The following is a 20611-nucleotide window of genomic DNA, read 5'->3' as shown; positions in this document are numbered from 1 at the left end:
CGCCCACTGTTTACAGCGACTGCAGTTCTGCCGCAAGCCTGACTCATATAAATAACGCTGGTCCGGAGCGCTCAGCGGTAGAGTTGCTGTCTGTGGGAAATTAGGGTCTGTAGCGCTGAAGGCCCATACTAAGGACGGGCAGGCAGCTGTGATAAACACTAACAGCGCAGAATGAATGAGACAGTGTCGCAGTGAGGCGACAGCGCGCTGCAATTGCAGGGTAAACGCAGTGGTATCAGAAAGCGCTCGCTGTACGTGACCCCCACACCGCAATTCATACACATGTTGAGGAAGCGCTTGTGAACGACCACGTACCTTGTATTTTACGTGTTATGCGATCTACATGCTTGTGATGCGTTCTTTGACGTGCTGCAAAATCAGAAGTGTTACAGGGTCAGGACAAAAGGATAAGATGTGCGTTACAACGAGAACGACCGATAGAGATTAAAAATAAAAATAAACGTTCGCTTGAAACAGCACGGCGGCTAATCGACTTTCTCTAATAAAAATATTAACGTTTTATACATTGAACACGTTAAGTACGAAACGCTTTGGAGAAGCGCTGTTTGCTATCCGGTTATTAATCGCGCTTACTCTGAGCTTTTTAAAGAAGACGCGCATGTTTTGTTATTGAATGAATGTGGCGCCCCCTAGCGTCAGTTGTTAAGGACCCGGGGCGACACGGATCGCTCGCGGACGAGGAACAGGACACCATCACGGTCGAGGAGATTCGTGCAGACTCGAAGGCTCCACGGCCGAAACGTTGTGTTCTCTTTCTTCTTTTTTTCAGCATGGAATAAACCTATTACTTGTTCCTTTGCAGCCTACGCATGCTGACGCAGCTACCCACCCGAACTACTTCGTGCAAACTCTACATACACCGCAGGATCTTTTTTTGTGCTTAAAACAACTGTACCGCTTTTCAAAGGTTAAGGTTGGCGAGCAACCACAATAAAATGGAAGAGAAACGGCTTCTTTGTCTGATGCTCTAAATTACGCGGGGTTTACAAACTGTTTTTTTTCCTCCAATGCCGCTGTGTAATATTTTGCCCAACCACCTTCTTGTAACACAAACACACGTCCAAACGCACAACAAAGATTTGGTGGCATCGGGGAAAATTACATTTACTTCCCAGTTTATTTAAAACAATTGTGAGAATGATAACCGTCACAGATGTCATTGTGGCAATAGTACCGCTACAATTCCATATTGTTCATATTTATTTAAGTCCAAATAATGCATTGGTCTAGTTCTTGAAGCATCCACTCACACTTTTGAGGAAACAAATCCCAAACAATGCCCAAGACGATAAAACCTAGGACAACTCGCCTTCATCAGACATAGGTGTCTGATCATCTGTGAGGATCACACTCTCTACTCCCTACTTCTGTATCACCCTGCAACTCACAACTGTCAACCCACTGCAGCTCAGCAGTGTGAGCCTGGTCAGTATCTGGATGGGAGACCTCCTGGGAAACCTAGGGTTGCTGCTGGAAGAGGTGTTAGTGGGGCCAGCAGGGGGTGCTCACCCTGCAGTCTGTGTGGGTCCTACTGCCCCAGTATAGTGATGGGCACTATACTGATGTGTGATGACTACACTGTAAAAATGTCACCGTCGTTCAGATGAGACATAAAACCAAGATCCTGACTCTCTGGGGTCATTAAAAATCTCGGGGCGCTTCTCAAAAAGAGTAAGGTACCCCAGTGTCCCCCTAACGTTTACCAATCATGGCCTCTTAATAAGCCCCATCTCTGAATTGGCATCATCACTCAGTTCTCCTCCCCACCGACAGCTGATGTGTGGTGAGCATACTGGTGCACTATGGCTGCTATCAGATCATCCAGGTGGGGCTGCACATTGGTGGTGGAGGGGGGGAGTCCCCATTACCTGTAAAGCTCTATATAAGTGTAAGGATATTATTATTAAATGTCCAGTCCCTTTCACAAAATAAACATATCTGAACAGTCTGTAGTCACAGTGGAGTGATTGAACTCAGAAATGAGCTTCATTTCTATCTGGGTGCACCCAGATTTCTCGTGGAAGTGCAGATGTTCAATTAGTTAAATGATTGTTCCCTGTATGAAGCTACCTAATGTAACGGTAGTGTAAGATAGGCAGAGTGAGATGTGGCTAGGGCTACTGCTTGTTTTTAATGTGTACTTATTTGTTGTTGTTTTTATGGTGAAGCCAAAGACACATCTCCACCCTTTCGGATGGACAATAAAGATATATGAATAAATAAATGCATGAACTGAGCCTGTTCACAGCGATTGTTACTGGTGCAATTTTGAGAATTTGTCTCAGTCTAGTAATGGTCTGAATGAACTAGTCAAACCAATCATGAAAGACAAGAATGCTGTGTAAGAGCACAACCGATTTTACTCTCGCTCTGAAATCAGATGCACACGATGTCTCGGAAGTGCAGTAGCTTTAGAAGGAATCAAAGCTTTTCAATAAGACAATCTGGAGACTCGGTGACACCAGGCAGATGACAGGTCGGCTGGAGAGCCAGGGCAGCCTTGGCTCCACTACAGTGTGACCAGACCGTTTCCGTTCTCTCGGCTCCTGCTGGTCTCTGTCTCCACTCCTCTTTGCATGTTCTCCATCTGCTTTCCCACCTTTCCTGTTTGTTTTTGACTGAATTTCTTTAATACTCTTCCTGCCTCTTACCCCATCTCTCCCGTTCTTTTTTCCTAGCCCAAACCTGCTTCCCACTGTTGCACATGCTCCCTCACTAACTCTCCCCCTTTCTCAGGCAACATGCAGATCCTCCAGAAGGGCGGCGACACTGAGACTGAGATCACAGGGCTGGCCTCGCCCCCTGATCGCTTCCTGCAGGCTGTGGGCTGCCTGGCGCAGTGCAGGGGGGCTTGGTGGGGTGTTCTGGTCTCCCCTCAGACACAGCAACACCTCGTTCACCTCCCCCTCAATCCCCCGGGACAGGACGCAGGGGAACACTTCTCGCAACCCCGCCAGCACCCCCTCCCGCCGTGCAGAGTCCCGGCACACCAAGTTCAGCATGAACACACCTGCAGTGACATACAGAGAAAGAACAAGCTCAGATCTGAAGCCATTCAACCTTGTAACTCAATGCAGATCAAGGCAATAACACAAACAAGCTGATGCTGTCAGTGCAGGGGATCTCTTGTTCTCTGGGGTGCAGGGCTGAGCAGAGGGGATCTCTTGTTCTCTGGGGTGCAGGGCTGAGCAGAGGGGATCTCTGGCTCTCTGGGGTGCAGGGCTGAGCAGAGGGGATCTCTGGCTCTCTGGGGTGCAGTGCTGAGCAAAGGGGATCTCTGGCTCTTTGGGGTGCAGGGCTGAGCAGAGGGGATCTCTGGCTCTCTGGGGTCTAGGGCTGAACAGAGGGGATCTCTTGTTCTCTGGGGTGCAGGGCTGAGCAGAGGGGATCTCTTGTTCTCTGGGGTGCAGGGCTGAGCAGAGGGGATCTCTGGCTCTCTGGGGTTCAGGGCTGAGCAGAGGGGATCTCTGGCTCTCTGGGGTGCAGGGCTGAGCAGAGGGGATCTCTTGTTCTCTGGTGTGCAGGGCTGAGCAGAGGGGATCTCTGGCTCTCTGGGGTTCAGGGCTGAGCAGAGGGGATCTCTGGCTCTCTGGGGTGCAGGGCTGAACAGAGGGCATTTGATCGGCGCTGTTGCCCTGGACTACAGTCTGGGAAGTGGGAAGCTGTATTGTTTTCAGGATAGTCTCCATCTTAACAAGCAGTCGTGACAGGGATCCTTCTGATCCCTCTGATGTCAGTGGGGTGGCAGTACCTTGGGGGGTGAGCAGATTCTTCACTTTCTCCAGGAAGGATGTTTCCACAAAGGCAGGTGGAGGGCAGCTCATGCCCAGTGTGGGGTCCTTACTGTCCACATCAAACATGATGACATCATAGGACTGCCCGCCTGCAGGAAACAGACAGCCCCGTAAGAGCGAGGACAGAGAAGGAAAATGACGAGATGAAGAGCAAGAAAGAGGGGCAGGGAGAAAAGGACATTCGAACGAACAGAGACGTACAGAGTCAAAAGGAAAAACAAAAAAGGGGAAGGTGTGAAAGGAGGACTAAAGAGAGGGGATGGAAGAGAAATCAGAATGGGAATGAAGTTACAGAAAAGTATTTATCCCCATAATCCTCACCTGTTTCTGAATCCATGTGTTGACTCCCAATCTCTCTCTGACCCCAAACTGTTACTTATTCCCTATTTAAGCACCTATCTGGGTGGCGATTTAGACTGCCTAGATTCTAATGCGATAGAACCAAGTTATCTTTTATTCCCACAGCTATTTACCACCTTCTTCTGGACAACTGATAGTATATTTTACTTTACTTATACTTATATATTTTTTTCATCATACATGTAAGTTTATTATTTGTGGGTTCATGTTGTGTGAAATGTATTGTGTAATGTGTTATCTCCTACATCTGCCTGCACAGTAAAGTACCCATCTGGGACAATAATAGTAAGTATTGTACAGGCCCCTGAATGCTCTCCAACCCCCCAAGTCTTTGTATCAAGAACAGAAAGCATTTCTCTACACAAAGGGTTGTGGGAGACTGGAACAAGCTACCCAACCAAATTGTTGAAACCAATACACTATTTTTTTGTTTTAAAAAAAACAGCTGAGTAAGATTCTTGGATCAATTAACTGCTAACTACCAAACAAGCCAGAGTGGCCTGCACTCGTTTGTCACCATTTTTATGTCAAGTCATACTGACCTTGCTTGTCCAAGGTGTTGATGTGCTCCAGCCCATCTCCCAGAGTGACGCCCAACCTGTCATCCGGCATGAACCCAAACCAATCACGGGCCACTTCCAGCACCGCAGGGTCCAGCTCAACCACCTGCACCTTAGCCTTTGGCACCCAGTCCCGCAAAAACTGGGGCAGCCCTCCCCCGCCGAGCCCCACAATCAGCACTGACACAGGGGCGTCTGCAACACAGAGGCACATGTTCATGGGCAGAAACCTTCTGACATGCATCTATGCACAGAGGCAGTGAAGAACACAAGGACACATGGTGGGTCTAGGCTCAAAGTTACACTAGGTTGAGGATGACGCGTATCATCCATGCAAAGTGGGCAACACATGCATTTTCTAAGCAAAGAAAGCTGAAGCCCCCTGTAGGCCACATGGCTGGAAGCTGTGCCTGATCTCCGTTACCTGTCCAGTGGGTGTTTCCCTGCTGCAGCACAGCCAGTCCAGCCACCATCACTCTGTGGTGAGCACAGCACAGGAAGCTGGAGTCCACACGGGCAGCAGCGCCCTCTGCTGGCGGGGGGGCTGCAGGTGAGGTGGGGGCTGGCCGCCCGGACTTCTTCTTCTTGTTCCTCTTACGTGTTGACGCTGCGGATAACGATACCGTGAGAGAGTCAGAGGAGTGAACAGAGAGGTCCGGACAGGGGGAAGAAGTACAGGAAGATGAAGGTGTTTCTGTAGCGCCGAGTTTCAACGCGACATGACTGTATCCGGGAAGGAGATGGTGGAGAGACATTTAGAGACGTGGGAAGAGAAGGAGAGGAAAGGAAAGCCAGAGCTGAGCATCATGCAGAGACCATGAGGTGAGGGAGGCCAGGAGAGTCCCCTGAACATGTCCTTGAGGGAAAAAATAATAATCCTTACACTTCTACAGCACTTTTCTGGATACTCCACTCAAAGCACTTCACAGGTAATGGGGACTTCCCTTCACTACCAGTTGGATGATGTGACGGCAGCCAAAGTTGCCATTATACCCATCACACATCAGCTCTCAGTGGGGAGGAGAACAGAGTGATGAAGCCAATTCATAGAGGGGGGTTATCAGGAGGCCATTACTGGTAAAGGCCAGGAGGAAATATGGCCAGGACACCAGGGCGACACCCCTATTCTTTTCGAGAAACACCCTGGGATTTTTAATGACCGCAAAGAGTCAGGACCTTGGTTTTTCCGTCTCATCTGAAGGAAAGGCCTCCGCACGTGCACCCTCCCTTACCGCTGGGCTGGCCGAGCCGGCTCTCCGACTGCACCACGCCGGCGCTGTCCAGGAAGATGAGGCGCCGGTACAGCTGCCCGTCCTCGCCGCGCACATCCTCCACCGCAAACTCGCCACTGAAGGTGCTCACCCCTCGGTGGACCACCTCGCGCCAGCCCACGTCTCCGCCCACCGAGAGGAAGGGCACCTGGGGGGGGAGAGAGGAAGAGGAGGAGGAGGGTTGACAACGAGGGCCAGGAAACAGTGAAGGACTGGCTCAGGGACCAAGTGGAATGCATGAGGAGACTATGCTGAAAAATAAAACATGGCTCTCTAATGTGAAGCATATTTGATAGATAATTCAAAACTTCACTTGTAAAAACATTACTAGGCGGATTTCCTTTCCTTTGCTTATGCGTCTCAACAATGGTTATTGCTTTACTCAACAACGGGTGGTGACTGAGGCAGCTGCAAACCCACAGACTCGCGAGGTAATAGCCCCTCCCTTTACCTGCTGATTGGTCGGCATCCCGGGCGGAGCCAGTTCCATCACCATGGGCGACAGCTCTGATTGGACAGCCTGCATGTCCTGGTAATGCTGGTCCCTGTGCATCGCCACGACGACGAGCCGCCGGAAGGCTGCGCTTCGTGCCAGCTGGCCGCGCCCCTCAGCCGAGCCATACAGCCAATCGGTTTCCCGGCCCTGAGGAACTGCAGGCACAACCAGCCAATCAGAGCACTCATTCTGATTTTCCAGCAAGCTTCTTTTATGTCGACCACAGTAGGTGCGCAATACGGGAAAGATGTAGAAATTAACATAAGTCAGATATATTTTAAATAAACAAACAAAATGGTTTAAGGAACTTCAAACTAGATCACGCCTTGAAAAAGAATAACACAGGATCTGAAGTGATGTGTCAAAATTAATCCTGCACAAGCGCAACGCTGTGTTTTTTGAATGCACTACAGAAGAATGAGCTCCAAAGTCTCAGCTAGTAAAAGCATTCAAAATTCAGATTGGACCTTACAGTCCCAGCCCAGGTGACTCCCACCTGCGCTGGGTTTTTACTTAACTGTTACCTGAATTCCCCAATAGCTGGTGCACAACCAGCGAAACACCTTTGGGCTTCCTTAAGCTTTATCTAGCAATCAATCAATTTTATTGATACAGAGCATTCTCAAGGCACTTAATCTAAATTATACAATAAAAAAACTTTAGTATGAGAAACACCACTGTTATTAAAATGACTAGGAAAATAACGTTTTAATGAAAGTGATGACACAAACTTGCACTTAGGCACTACAGAGGCTGTAGCACGCCTAACTACGATGGCTGCAGCAAGTACACCTTTTAGAGGAAAGCACACTCAGGGTTAGTGAGTGAAGATGGGAACACCAGATTTGCAAGTTATACTAAAAAAAAGAACCACCACTTCCAGATCTTGAAAACGCGAAATCCTTCCTGTGCTTGTGTGTCTGGTTCTGTCCTGCTGCAGAGCAGTGCCAGTCTCACTCACCGATGAAGATGGCAAAGTGGTTGGCGCGGGGCACCTTGGTGCCAGGAGGACTGTCCAGGACGTGCAGAGTGTACCGGGGCCGTCCAGACGGGGCGTGGAGCAGCTGCAGGGCGGGGCTGTGGGCAGGATCTGTGCCCGTGCGCAGGCGGCTTCGCAGGAGGGCGTAGGCCTGGCATTCCCGGACCGCCCCCAGCAAGGCGGGGACCGTGGTATGTCTCTGGGCGGCGCCATCCTCTCCCTGGCACAGCTCCAGCAGCGGAGCTGGAGGGGGCTGTCGGAACTTGGTGCAGACCAGCACGAACACGGGCAGGGCACAGGAGGACGACTCGGGGTCAGAGGTGCCGCCCTGCCCGTCCAGGCAGTGCACCCTGACCGCCCAGCCCTCCCCGACAAAGTGTTCCACTGCCAGCTTGAGCACGTGCTCCTGGGCCAGCGAGACGCACACGTAGCGCCCCCCGACGCCCAGCACGCGCCCCACCTCCACCAGCATCCTCTTCGCTAGGCCCCCCTCCGCGGCACCCCCCTCCTCGGAGGCCATGGCGTCCAGCGTGCCCTTGTCCAGGGCGGCGCGGAACTGCTGGCTCTCGAAGGGCGTCTGCGTGGCGTCCACGCGCAGGAAGGTCAGCCCGGGGCGGCGGGCGGCGTTGCGCTGGCTCATGGCCGCGATGGCCGTCTCGCTGATGTCGATGTTGGTCAGCCGCTGGTACCCCACGTCGTACAGCTGCTCACTCAGCTCCGAGTTCCCACAGCCCACCACCAACACCTGGGAAAGGGAACGGAACGGAATATTCAGTGACGAAGGCAGTGCAAAGCAACAACACACACTCCAGAGAGAGAGGAGAACAGTCCCCATTACCAGTAGAGCACCTTGAGGGGAGTGTCCAGAAAAGCACTAAATAAGCGTAAGGAATTATTAACAATGGTGGAGGAAAATGAGGAAAAGCATTGAGGTGAGGGCACCTCTTGCTCTTGGAATCTTTGAAACAAATATTTGAATTACATTTTTATGTTTATGGGAAACTTGTTGGGCTGTGACAAGATCAAGAACAACTATCCTAGTTTTAGAGGACCAAAAATGCGAGAACAAAACTACACAATCATTCTATTGCCATCAGGTGCATTTGCTGATAAAACTTCTATCTGGACCTCAATTTCTAAACCGCAATGACCAGAGACACTGCTACAGGATGCATCTCATCGTGCAGATGAGACGTCCTGACTTTTTGGACATTACACATGCTGTGGCACATTTTAAAAGAAACGGATGTTAGCCCTGGTGTCCTGGCTAAATTTCACTCTGCAGTTGTACAATCTGGACCTTGGAAAGTCCCCCCTTAACTAAAACGGAGAAGCAATTTCTCTTTTCTCCACCTGATCTGGGGGGGGTTGCTGGTATTCTGCAACTCTCCCAGCCTATAAGTAAAGCTTCCTGGGATCCTTTGAAACTAAAAGCACTAAATAAATCCAAGAAATTGTCAATTATAATTATTATCACAGTGGTGCGGTCTGCGACTGAAGGAGAGACTTCAATCCTAAGAATAACAAGGATAACAAGCACTGAACGGTCTGGTCATGTAGTTTCACATACTTACCTCATCCCGAGGCTTGATGTACTTGTGTAACACCCCGCACAGATCAGTATATCCACCATACCACTCGAACGCACGGTCACCGCGCCGGCGGAAGAAGCGCTCCCAGTACTCCGCTGAGCTGAACTCCTCCGCGGTGCGTGGCAACAGACTCATCGTGGGGCCGCGTGAGCGACAGGGTTTGAGTTTGTGTCAAGGACTCAGTATACTGTAGCAACACAGGCGCTAAACTTACCAATAACCTGTCCCGCCACTACACTGCTCTATTCTGCTAGCACGCCTTTCACATTACAGTTGTGGACAACTCCATGTTGAAGTAAATAAAAGACGTTGCGAATATGAGAAGACACTGTCTCTCACCATAAACCAGGCTCAACAGACGTGTCTGTGAATCTCTGGTAATCTTACTTTTAGGGACTCTTTAGTGACCCCTACAGTTGTTGCAATACTGTTAAAACACTAATACGACACCCATGTAAAATGCACCCTAAATGATACCAGTGGGAGAAACTCGACTAGTTACCAGTGAGAGTAACTTACAAAATGTATCTAACCTAGCTACACAGGCAACATCCTGTAATCAACATTTACTCGATCGTCTGTTTAAACCCTACACCTTGATTCTTATAGAAAATCTATAACTACAGTTACAAGTCACCAGGTTCATATCGCATACCACCTTCCCACATGTGTTTCTCAGAACTGTTTCCTACACGGACAATAATCAGTGTAGAACACAATCCGCTACGACACATATGATAGGATCGTATTAACGGCGAGTAGCCTCCTAGCTCGCTTTCCGATTGGCCAATTGCCGCATTCTGTCAGATGATTGGCTGATACGCAGCGGCACCGGATGTTGTTGATGTCTGTGTGTTCCTTCGTGCTTGGTAGCTGGAAGTTGAAGCATGGCGGCGCCGGCTGGGAGGTCGGTGGTGTTTGTGACGGGTAATGCCAAGAAACTGGAGGAGGTGAGAACTGAGGGAGAGAAAACAGTAAAATGAGTGCAGGAGTTGAACATGGAAAGAAAGAATATGACCAAGCTATTATTTTATTGGTTAAAGCTGTTTGGCTTGACCAGTTGTGTTAGTTATTTGAGTACACCGTATTAAAGATTAGTGTATGAATGAACCACAACACGTAATATCGAGTGAGACCCATTTCATTCGGTTTGTGTTATTCTTCGTTTTTAGCAGCACTTCTTTTAAAATGGCTCTTTCTAACTGTTGTCGTTCAGGAGCGTAAAGTACAGTATTTGGTACGTCACGGTGCATCACTAGCTAGGGAGAGGAAGAAACTTTAAAACCCATCATTATCCCGAGTGTCGCATCGACTGTTGTGAACATATCTGTGCAATGTGTGAAGGTGCCTGTCTTGTTTCTCGTACACGTATACTGTAGAAATTAACAACCCAGGACGACGATGTGACACTCGAACAAACTCTTTATTTCACCTGTAACTCCGAACCCGTTAGCTCCTACATTCACTATGATCTGTGACCCTGAGTAACCGTTATTCCCGCTCAGCCCTCCACCAATCAACATGCAGTTTCACTGCTGACGCACACAAATATTACAGTGGCTGCGGATGAGTTCTTGTATTAAATCTCTGTGTCTTACACAGGTCATTCAGATACTGGGAGACAAGTTCCCCTACAGGCTCATGTCCAAGAAGATTGACTGTGAGTACAGAGAAAGCGAACTTGGTCCCTGTGTGTTTTAGCAACCAGACATAAAAATGTTTCGTCATGGCAAGAAAGAACCTTTTGATGTGAACTGAGAGAGCTCAGTCAGTGTATGGCTGTAACTGTAGACAATCAGTAGAGCACATCAGTGAATATGAAGGGAGTGGTCCTGATGCTGCTTGCAGGGAGAGCTGTATTAGTTTTTACTGTGGTGTGTTTTCAGTGCCGGAGTACCAAGGCGAACCTGATGAGATCTCCATACAAAAGTGCCAGGAGGCTGCCAGACAGGTCAGCAGAGTATGGAGTTTGTGTACTGTGAGGGTGGAACTAAGACTTCTACTGTGTATCAGTCTGTGATGTTTCAGGATTTGCGAGCTGCTTTTTGATTTTGAGTAAAATTGGATGGACAGGTTTGGTCTTCGAATCATCTTGCATGTCTCTATTCATTTTCTCTTCTTTATTAGTATAATTTACACATGAGCCTGCAGGCTGCAGATCCTGCAATGAATCACACTGTTTTGCATGCCTGATCTGTGTGCACACTGATTTCTCTAAATTACTGAGTGAGGCAGTCAGAGACAGGTCCATATTCCTGAACACGCCTTCACACAGGAAATTAAACAACACATACTAGCAACCAAACAAGATTGGCTGGCGGAATGACATCCCCTTGTCTGTAACATTTGTGCTGTGATGTTTTAAAGGCTTATGAGGCACAGACACACTCAGGTTTTCACTCTTGTTCACTGATCCTTTATGTTAATCACAATCTCACAGATTGACGGGCCAGTGATAGTGGAGGACACCTGTCTATGTTTTCGAGCACTAGGAGGGTTGCCGGGACCTTATATGTGAGTATGGCGTGTGTGTGTTTGCGACAGGGCAATAGTGGACTAACTGACAGGTTGTCGGTGGTGCAATGTTGACCTCTAGTGGCCAAGAGGTGTAATTTGCTGAAGAGTGGAAGCATATATTCAATAGCATATTTAGGTCCACTGTGAAAAGGTTTTTCTACTTATTGCTTCTTACGAGTTTCTACCTTGTTCTGCTCCCCAAACATACCTCAGTCAACCTCAGGCCTTGTCTTTCTCATACCTGAAGAAGGCCCCACGGCATAAACATTGTGTTTTCTTTCTTCTTTTTTTCAGCATGGAATAAACCTATTACTTGTTCCTTTGCATAATAATAATAATTGCTTACGTTTATATAGCGCTTTTCTGGACACTCCACTCAAAGCGCTTTACAGGTAATGGGGAAGCCCCTCCATCGACACCAATGTGCAGCCCCACCTGGATGATGTCATGAAAGAAGATCAATGATAGGTCTTTGAAAATGAATAAGAACTATGTAACAAGATATTCACGTGTCTTCATCCACAGTTAACTGTGTCCTCTGCATGTTGTTCTTCCAGAAAGTGGTTTCTGGACAAGCTGAAGCCTGAAGGTAAAACACTGACCGTCTCTCTTGTCTGTATTATTGTCTCTCTGTAAGTCTCGCTTTCCCCGTCCCTTTTCCCCAACACCAGTAAGTACCAGTAAGGGAGCTCCTGTCTATTAATCTAGTCTCTTCCCAGATGCTGTACGAAATCATTAAATGAAAAGCTTCACTCATGATTTTACCCTCCCTCCACTTTCTCTGTTGATCTGTCCTTCAGGTCTGCACAAGCTGCTGGCTGGGTTTGAGGACAAGTCAGCCTGGGCTCTGTGCACCTTTGCCTACAGCGCTGGAAAAGAGGAGCCAGTGTTGCTCTTCAGGGGGAAAACAGAGGTCAGGACTGCAGCATAGAGTAAATAGCACACCCTCCAATTTACACACAGGGCCCTCTGGATTCCTGAGGCACACATGCCTGGAATGTTCACACTGACTTACTCACACGGACTGATGCTCAGAGGGTCTGTAATATGTTCAGACTCTCAGACATGAGTTTACAGTGACGAAACACAGAGGTACCTTGTTTGTGCTGTGCAGTTGGAACATGGTACCTGTATTACTCTGACCTGTATTGCTCTGTGCTTAGGGGCGCATTGTCGAGCCCAGGGGACCCAGGGACTTTGGGTGGGACCCATGTTTCCAGCCAGATGGGTATGATAAGACGTGAGTGTCATTGTTTTCTCAATCTTTTCCAGTTGTTTGTGAAATGCATGCATTTGATAATCTAATAGAACACTAGATCACAGTGTTTCCCAAGGCCATTATGGACTGGTGATCACTCGATAAGCAAACTGTAACCAACTCTTTATTACGTGAGAACATGACTTCTCATGCTGTGGAAATCAGAACCTTTACAGTACCTCGGAATTGTGATTCCTCTAGTGCTTCTCTAATTATCTTACTCTTCTCCTCTCCTTCCCTCACACCATTCCAAATCTCTTCTCTCCCCTTCTACCTTTTGCAATCCCTTACCCCCTCTGCCTTCCTCTCCCAGCTATGCGGAGTTGCCAAAGGAAGTGAAGAACTCCATCTCTCACCGATACCGTGCTCTGGCTGCCATGTCTGAACACTTCTCTCAACTTGGGAGCACAGAGAACAGCTAGGACATGGCCATGCAGGCCCCCACATCACCAGGACATGGGGCGACGAGATGCACCGAGGCTTAAGAGCTTCTGGCTATAGCCAATCACAAGCTCTTGCCACCACCATCCAAGACGATGCCTGTCTTATCAACAATGTATTGTGTGAATCTGAAGATAAGGTGTCACAGCATGGACGTGTCACGTTCAGCACCCTGATGCTAACATTTTCTGAAAAAAGTATGTTTGCCATTTCTCAGTCAAAATGAGTTATTTTCTCTTAAAGTGCTATGCATATCACTGACATGGCGACAGAGCACCTTATCAGAGTCATGGTGGTAATTATGTAGGCAGTTGAGAGAAAATGTCTTTTATTGGAGTTCATGAATAGCCATAAAAGCTGGCACATTACCAGCTACCCTGTCCTGGTTCCCTCACTTGGAACATGGGGAAATGGCCACCTGTCTGTAGGCTAAGTGATTTCTAGTACTGTTTAGCAGCTGGGCCAACACACAGTCCACTTCCCCTCTCCCTCAGTGTCTGGACCTGTAATAAACAGCCTGATTTTACACAGTCTCAGAGGTTGCTTGTTTGCACCAGACACACAATGATGCACTACCCACAAAAAGAAAGGTCAAGAACAATCTAAACGAACTCCCACTTGCACAGACTAGTGTCACACAAATGCACCCTTGTGTTATTGCCCAGTGAAAGAGACATATCTAAAGTTAAATGTAACTTAATGAATTGTTCACAATGCAACCGGAGCATGGTGGAAGGACAGCACTGAAAGTTAATTTCTTTATCACTCCCCTCTTCCACCTTCCTCTTTCTGGTGCCATCTCTCAATGCTACACATGGATCAGCTGTGTGAGAGTGTGGGAGCCGCGCAGCGCTGATTCACTCCGCCAGCGCACAGCCCTGGGATTTATCATCCCTCTGAGCTGAGTAGCATTTCACACACTGCTAGTCGCCTGTCTCCAGCCTGCCATCTTAAATACAGCATGATCACCCTACTGGGGGGAGTCTGGAGACTAGAAGCTAGTACAGATCATGAAGTGTTTTCTTGTTACGAATGGGCTAGACCGCATTCGTGTTCAATATTGTTCAACAGATGTGATGATTGGGTGAGCTATACCTTTCATTAGAGACATGAGCACAAAGGCAGACTGCTCACAGTCACATCATGTGTCATAGTGAGCAGATCTCGAGGTGTTTAACAAAGCCGTGCTCCTGGGGGGCAGAGTAGAAGGACATTAAACTGCTATAGGCTTTATCGATCACTAGTTAGCAATTATTGTGTTAAATATAACAAAGTTGATTCAATGGTGCTTTGCTGGCATGCTTATTTCGCATTCACTACCAAAGCACATACACAAGTTGTACCAGAAAAACATCTGAAAAGTATATCAAACTATTGACACATTAGAGAAATCTTTAAAAGTCAGACAGACAACTGCATAAAGACAGCGGTCCTTCAACTTGCCAGTGTCTCCCCTGCCCCATGGCAGCCCCTCAGTAGAGGGCGCCACTCTATGATGGATAGATCCTCCCTGTACTGGACTGTACTGTTCCTATTAATCCTGTCTCTTTCTCTCCCTGCTCCAGGCTTTGGAGAGGAGCACAGGGGCTCCAGCCTGCTTGAATGTTTTCATTCAAGTGAAAACAACCCGGAGTATGACTCTTGAGTTATGCTAGGCATTTATAAGGATCTGCAAAGTGTGGCATTAAAGCCACATCAAACCGCCCCCCACCAACCCCGGGAGAAGTGAAAGTTTACAGGGAGGGTGGGCAGGCAGGGCCGTGGGGCGCAGTAAAACCTCCCCGATCGTTAAAACCCCAGGATAACGAGGGGAAAGCTTATAAACCGAGCTTCAGACAGTCGGCGCAGTCTATCTTCATACCAGACTGCCTGTATTATTTTTTATTATTAAAAACAACTGCATTCTTCACTGCATTTTTTAATATTGCATAAGTGTTTCAATCCGGTCGTTTTATTAGTTTTGTGAAATCATGCTGGCCATTGGGATGTGGAAATGGAGTTTCATGGTCTCAGTATTGAAAAAGGAACAGGGTGTCTCGGTGTCAGTATTACAGAAAGGAATGTCTCAGTGCCAGTTTTAAACACAAAAACAGTCTTTCTGTGCAACCAGAAGCCGAGATGTCCAGACTCTTGAGGAAGTGCTCTACGTTTGTGGGCAGAGCGCTCATACTGCTTACATTAAGAGTGTGTTGAGGTTAGCTGTTAGCATATCTTCTGATCCCCCACATGTTCTGCATGAACAATAGCCACTGGCCTTCAACCCAATATTTTAGAGTCCCTCAATGTAGATGTAACAGAATGAGGAATTCCTTTATCCCACACTCAGTCCAACTGTGCAATCAATGAGTTCACAATTAAGGAGTGATGGTTTATGGGCAAGAGCAATGAGTGGTTATGTGTGTGCAGTTATAAGGGCTCAGGGCAATTGTGGGGGAGTAAACTTACAGGTTCTGGTGATTAATGCGGATTCCTGTGGGAGAGGACTATGTAATGGATGATGTCTTTTATGTAATATTTGTACTGCTCGTATGTTTTTTGTAAGTCTCTCTGTGTGTATAAAACATAGTTGCATGGATGCAAAACAAATGTATAAGAAATCATAAAATATATAATCATATCTTAAAGGAAGAATTAAAGAATGGGTTATCTCAGTGACAGTATTAAAAATTGAGGTCTCTCTTCATCAGTATTACAGAATGGGGTGTCTCATTGTCAGTGTTAAAGAACAGAGTATCTCAGTGTCAATATAAAAGAATGGTGTGCCTAGATATCAGAATTAAAGAACAGGTGTGTCAGTGTTAAAGATCGGTGTCAGTAGTAAAGATCAGGGTGTCTCTTTATCAGTATTAAAGATCGGAGTGTGCCATTGTCAATATTGCACCATTGGAACCTCTGTGTATTAAAAAACGCACCTGAAGTATCTCTAGGTCAGTGTTAAGAACTAAGGAAAATGTGCTTTAATCACTGGAAACCAGCATAAACGTTTCTAGGCAGGTTTCCTAAGCTCAGCCCAATTCCACACACTGCTTCCTCAGGGTGTGCAGAGCTCACAGGGGGAACTAGGTTCGACTTCACTCACTCCACTGTCACTGCATAGCTGGCATTACATGTGCTGAATCCTTTTAAACAGGCCAGCAGTAATTTAGAGCAGGTTTTTGATTAGCCCCAAAGGCTGTTTAATGCAGCTTGTCTACATAAACACCTGACCTGCAAGTTGTCTGTGTGTGCAGGGGGCAGGCTGTGGTCTGTGTGTGTTTCGTTGTGCTGTACAGGAGGTGAGTAGGTTCTGGTGTTTCTTCCTGTGAGTCAGTTAGATGAGTACCTTCTGGAAGCATTTTATTTAAACATGTTTGGCTCGGGCATCCACCACATTCATCCTGATGGTTCTCAGGAGACACTTGCATCCAAACTGAGCCAAAACAATTGGAGACGTCGGTATTTGGGATGGATGGCACAGTGGGTAGCATTGCTGCCTCACAGTGCTGGAGCCCTGGGTTCAGTTCCTGACCTGGGGTGCTGTCTGTGTGGAGTTTGTATGGTCTTCCTGTGTTTTTTGTAGGTTTCCTCTCACAGTCCAAAGACCTGCTGGTAAGGTAATTGGCATCTGGTCTTGGTGTGAATGTGTATGTGTGTCTGCCCTGCACTGGGAGTATCTCTCCAGGGTGCGTCCTGTTTTGCGCCCGTTGCTTGCTGGCTCCCCAGCATCCCTGCATCGGAAATATTTAGGAAATGGATGATAGATGGATGAAATTGGGGGTACAGGAAGGTGGGAGTGATGGGATGTACTCTGTCTCCCTCTCAGAAGCACCATACTCAAGATGCAAACCCCCAGGAACATTGGGGTGAAAAAGGTGTAGTACCCCCCAGAAGACAAGCTGGTGCCCTGTGGTAGACTGTACTGTACACTGTACTGCCCTCTTCTAGAGAAAATGGGTTAGTGCATTTCTTCTGTTCACTGTGTGAAGTTCACAGTGCTGCAGATCACTTACAGTACATACGGATCGTGGCACATTCAACATAAAGAAACAGAGACCCTTCTCTGCACTGAGTCTGCAACTAGGGTAGCTCCCTAATTACTGCCAAGTCTCCCCAGGCCTGTGATCCTTTAGCACAGTCCTGGAGTCCTGCAGGTTTGACAGGTACTTTTAAATTGCGACTGATTCAGACTCAGTACATTAGTTCAATTCAGTAATTAAGTAATTAAGCCTGCAGGGACTGGAGCTGCCCATCTCTCTCTTGAAAAATTGCTTCAAGTGATATTTGGCTGATTGATCAATTATTAGCCAGAAGTGCCAAGGCAGGCTTGAACCTCCTGTCTATAACCTTTCCTCTCTATTCTTATGTCAAAACAGACTGGTCAAGATTAATTTCCAGCCTCGGGATTCTGGCAAATTTTTGCTTCCTGACTTGATGTTATCTGCAGAAATAATATAAATAAAAAAGCTGGCTGTAGGTCTATTAATGCTCTCTTTTAGAGAAGGTCAGTGAGATTAACAAAGATGGAGTTACCTTTGGGTCACTTTGGATAATCAGTCACGCGGACAGAGATGCTTGGTGATACAACAAAGGGTCTTATGAGGAGGGATTTTAGTATATATATAATCTGAAAACGGAACTAAATGTGTGGCAAAAGATTCATTTAAATTATTTATTAGAAATGATAAAGGTCCACTTATTTATAAACCAGAATTGATATATTCTTTGTTAGAACAAACTTCACTGCACACACATGCTAAAAGTAATGTTTCCATGCTCTTCCAACTTCCTACGGGAGTCCGCTGTCTGAAAAATTGTATCTTTACTTTATAACTTACACTGAAGACGTACAGGGGCTGTGATTAATTGATGGCATTGTCACAAAACGGTACTCTGAATTTGTTAGTATAAAATGTATTGGTTAAAAAACAAGTTAATTTTTTATTTTCAGTGCACAACTTCAGGATGGAAGTGTTGTCTATTTCCTATTCAGCTCTTGTCAATTCCAGAAGCTGCAATGAATTATGGGAAGGCCATAGGTCATGTTGCAGGTTGCCTGCTGGGAACTCTACTGTGCAGGAACAAAACTTCGCATTTGCATTTTTGTGTTCATGTAAATCCAGCTTAACACAAAAACTGAATGAGCCCTTAATAAGTACATAAAATTATCTGCACCCCACCACATTCATCAAGAATCCTCAAAAAAGGGGGAGAAGGAGTGGAGATTGGAGGAGTTGTGATAAATAAACTTCTATCCCAAAGAAATGCCCCCAGGGCCTGGAAAAAGGGAGACCATCTGGGACATATCAGTCACAGTATTCCTGGACTCGCACGGTTTGTTATTAAAAACAGGTGACTGCTCTTCTGTGTTTGGAAAGAAGCGAGGAGAGCTGCCTATTCCAGGCCTCCCTCCTACCTCCCAGCTCGGAAAGGATCAGGAAGTCTGCTCCACTCATCAGAGCGCGGCTCTGGAGTTTATTTCCGACGTCTCGCAGGGAGACGTTCCAGCGCTGAGGTCTGGAAGACGCCTGTCAGAGCTAGCGGAGGAGGGGGTAGTTTATACACACTCTGAACACTAGCGCAGTTGTAGCTTGTTTAGTTTTGTTTGGAACATCAAACAGTAACTCCCACCCTTCTTCTAACGGCTTCAGCCTCTTCAGGGTTGTGTTGGAGCCAGAGCCTGGCCTGGCAAGGTGCACACACACTTTAGGACCAATTTTCCCAGAAGCCAATTAACCTTCCAGTATGGCTTTGGACTGCGGGAGGAAACCCACACAAACACAGGGAGAACATAAACTCCATGCAGGCTGCACCCCAGGCCTGGAATCAAACCCAGGGCCCCTGGGTTTGTGAAGCAGCAATGCTACTATCAAGCCATCCAAAACAATAACAATGCAACCAAATTTGTCCAGAGAGCCCCAACATCTCTTTGTCTAATGGAATGGATGAGTATTTTTTCCTTAAGCTTTAGAGAGAGGAGATCCAAAGCTGTATCTGTCATCTGTGAATGCTCATCTGGCTGGTGGATCCCCTCAGGAGGGCTCTGGACCCTGTCCTTGTGAGGATGAAAGGGTAACTAAAGGCTCTTAGCTTTGGGAGAGATGATGACAACCAAGTCCTTCATCCCAGCTGTGCTAAATCATCATTCCCAACCTCTCTTCTCAAAGCTTTATTTCTAGATCTCTATCATACCCAAATCCCTCTTCCCCTTCTCCAGCTATTTCCACCTGTGCTGCTGCCCCTGCATGGAGGTGCCAGCCTCCTCATCCCACAGCCTGGGGGCCAGACCTCACCCGAGCGGGTAGAGCCAGATTTCAGCCCGTCCATCAGACATCTTCTGAAGAAGATGAACTTCAAAATATCCAAAACAAGGGACTATGGAAGGAACAATAACTGAGACGTGGCTGTGATGGACCCTCAAAAAAAGTAACTAAGAACAAGGTGAAGCCATGAGTTTAAAGACACTTTTCTAAACAGATGAGCACGGTGCCTGACACCCAGGGCAGCACTGTCCCTCCCTGCTCCAGGAGGAGCTGAAGCCTGTCCACGTCAGCACTGTCCTCCTGCTCCCAGTAGACATTTTGGGCCTTTTCCATCAGGGGACAGCAGGCAGTCGGCTGGGCTGAAACAGGATCTCTTCGAGATGCAATTTAACATCAAAATTCCTCTCACTGGTTGACATGAATCACCACTAAAACTAACAGATCTTTAAGTGGGAAACACCTTCCTGTCTTTCATCGTTTACGGTGTAGCATGCTTTAGTAAACCAAACCTCCCAACTTTAGGACCAAGTCATTTCAATTTGCCACCGTTATTGTGAGAGGAGCAAGATGAAAGGTGTGCTGAAACTGTCCACTTTCATATCCGAGAGCATTTTAAATTACACAATTAAATATTTTCGGCCTGGTTCCTTAATTTGTTTTCTTGTTGACATTACCACATCCCATTTCACTACTTCCTGTTGCATCATCAACTTCTTGTTGATTTCCGTTTTCATTCTTTCACTGCTTTGTTTTCTCTGCAAGTCTGCTGTGAGTCTCTTGGCCAGGTCTCAAATGTAAATGGACATTTGTTCTCAGCTGAGTTCTGACGGCTACAGGAAGGTTTATTTTTCCTCTGCTTCATTTGTACAGTGCCCATGAACAGATTAATCCATCAAATCCATATTAAGAGGGAATCCATACAGTACGTCTTGTACCTTAGGAAGAAAGAAAAGGGGGAAATTTTAGGGTATTAGAAATGCCTTTGGTGTTGAGCTCTCACGAATGGACTACATCTGCCACACAGATTGCAGGGAATAGGCAATACTGAGTCACAGCACAGGGGCCACAGAATGGTTAGTATTG

The 20611-nt window shown here is 47.1% G+C and overlaps 2 protein-coding genes across 3 annotated transcripts; one reads left to right on the top strand and one right to left on the bottom strand.

The window, feature by feature from the left end:
- Window positions 1-2363: 2363 nt before the first annotated feature.
- On the bottom strand, window positions 2364-9766 carry mettl13 (methyltransferase 13, eEF1A lysine and N-terminal methyltransferase). 2 transcript variants are annotated; one of them, XM_069194399.1, is made up of 8 exons: window positions 9056-9766; window positions 7464-8226; window positions 6458-6657; window positions 5968-6154; window positions 5160-5342; window positions 4718-4930; window positions 3773-3904; window positions 2364-3031 (listed from the first exon to the last, which is right to left on the bottom strand). In XM_069194399.1, the coding sequence occupies exons 1-8, from the start codon at window positions 9206-9208 to the stop codon at window positions 2754-2756; spliced, it is 2109 nt and encodes a 702-aa protein (XP_069050500.1). In that variant the 5' UTR covers window positions 9209-9766; the 3' UTR covers window positions 2364-2753. The 2 variants fall into 2 exon arrangements, with proteins under 2 accessions (XP_069050500.1, XP_069050499.1); XM_069194398.1 differs by having other exon boundaries at window positions 2364-3035; window positions 3774-3904.
- Window positions 9767-9919: 153 nt separating this feature from the next.
- Window positions 9920-13815, top strand: itpa (inosine triphosphatase (nucleoside triphosphate pyrophosphatase)). The gene is made up of 8 exons (XM_006635292.3): window positions 9920-10023; window positions 10676-10733; window positions 10960-11024; window positions 11514-11587; window positions 12148-12179; window positions 12391-12503; window positions 12754-12830; window positions 13162-13815. Exons 1-8 carry the CDS (start codon window positions 9961-9963, stop codon window positions 13268-13270), a joined length of 591 nt encoding a protein of 196 aa, XP_006635355.1. The 5' UTR covers window positions 9920-9960; the 3' UTR covers window positions 13271-13815.
- The last annotated feature ends 6796 nt before the right edge of the window (window positions 13816-20611 follow it).

Source organism: Lepisosteus oculatus, chromosome 9 (genome assembly GCF_040954835.1).
Source record: "Lepisosteus oculatus isolate fLepOcu1 chromosome 9, fLepOcu1.hap2, whole genome shotgun sequence".
NCBI lineage: Eukaryota > Metazoa > Chordata > Actinopteri > Semionotiformes > Lepisosteidae > Lepisosteus > Lepisosteus oculatus.
The sequence above is the reverse complement of the archived record's forward strand: the minus strand, read 5'-3'. Positions and strand labels throughout refer to the sequence as shown.

Coding starts and splice junctions, on each gene's coding strand:
- itpa (XM_006635292.3), top strand. CDS start 9,961: ATGGCGGCGCCGGCTGGGAGGTCGGTGGTGTTTGTGACGGGTAATGCC. Junction 10,024..10,675: donor ATGCCAAGAAACTGGAGGAG/GTGAGAACTGAG, acceptor TGTCTTACACAG/GTCATTCAGATACTGGGAGA. Junction 12,180..12,390: donor GGACAAGCTGAAGCCTGAAG/GTAAAACACTGA, acceptor TCTGTCCTTCAG/GTCTGCACAAGCTGCTGGCT.
- mettl13 (XM_069194398.1), bottom strand. CDS start 9,208: ATGAGTCTGTTGCCACGCACCGCGGAGGAGTTCAGCTCAGCGGAGTAC. Junction 6,155..6,457: donor GGATGCCGACCAATCAGCAG/GTAAAGGGAGGG, acceptor CTCCCCCCCCAG/GTGCCCTTCCTCTCGGTGGG. Junction 3,036..3,773: donor AGAATCTGCTCACCCCCCAA/GGTACTGCCACC, acceptor CTGTATGTCACT/GCAGGTGTGTTCATGCTGAA.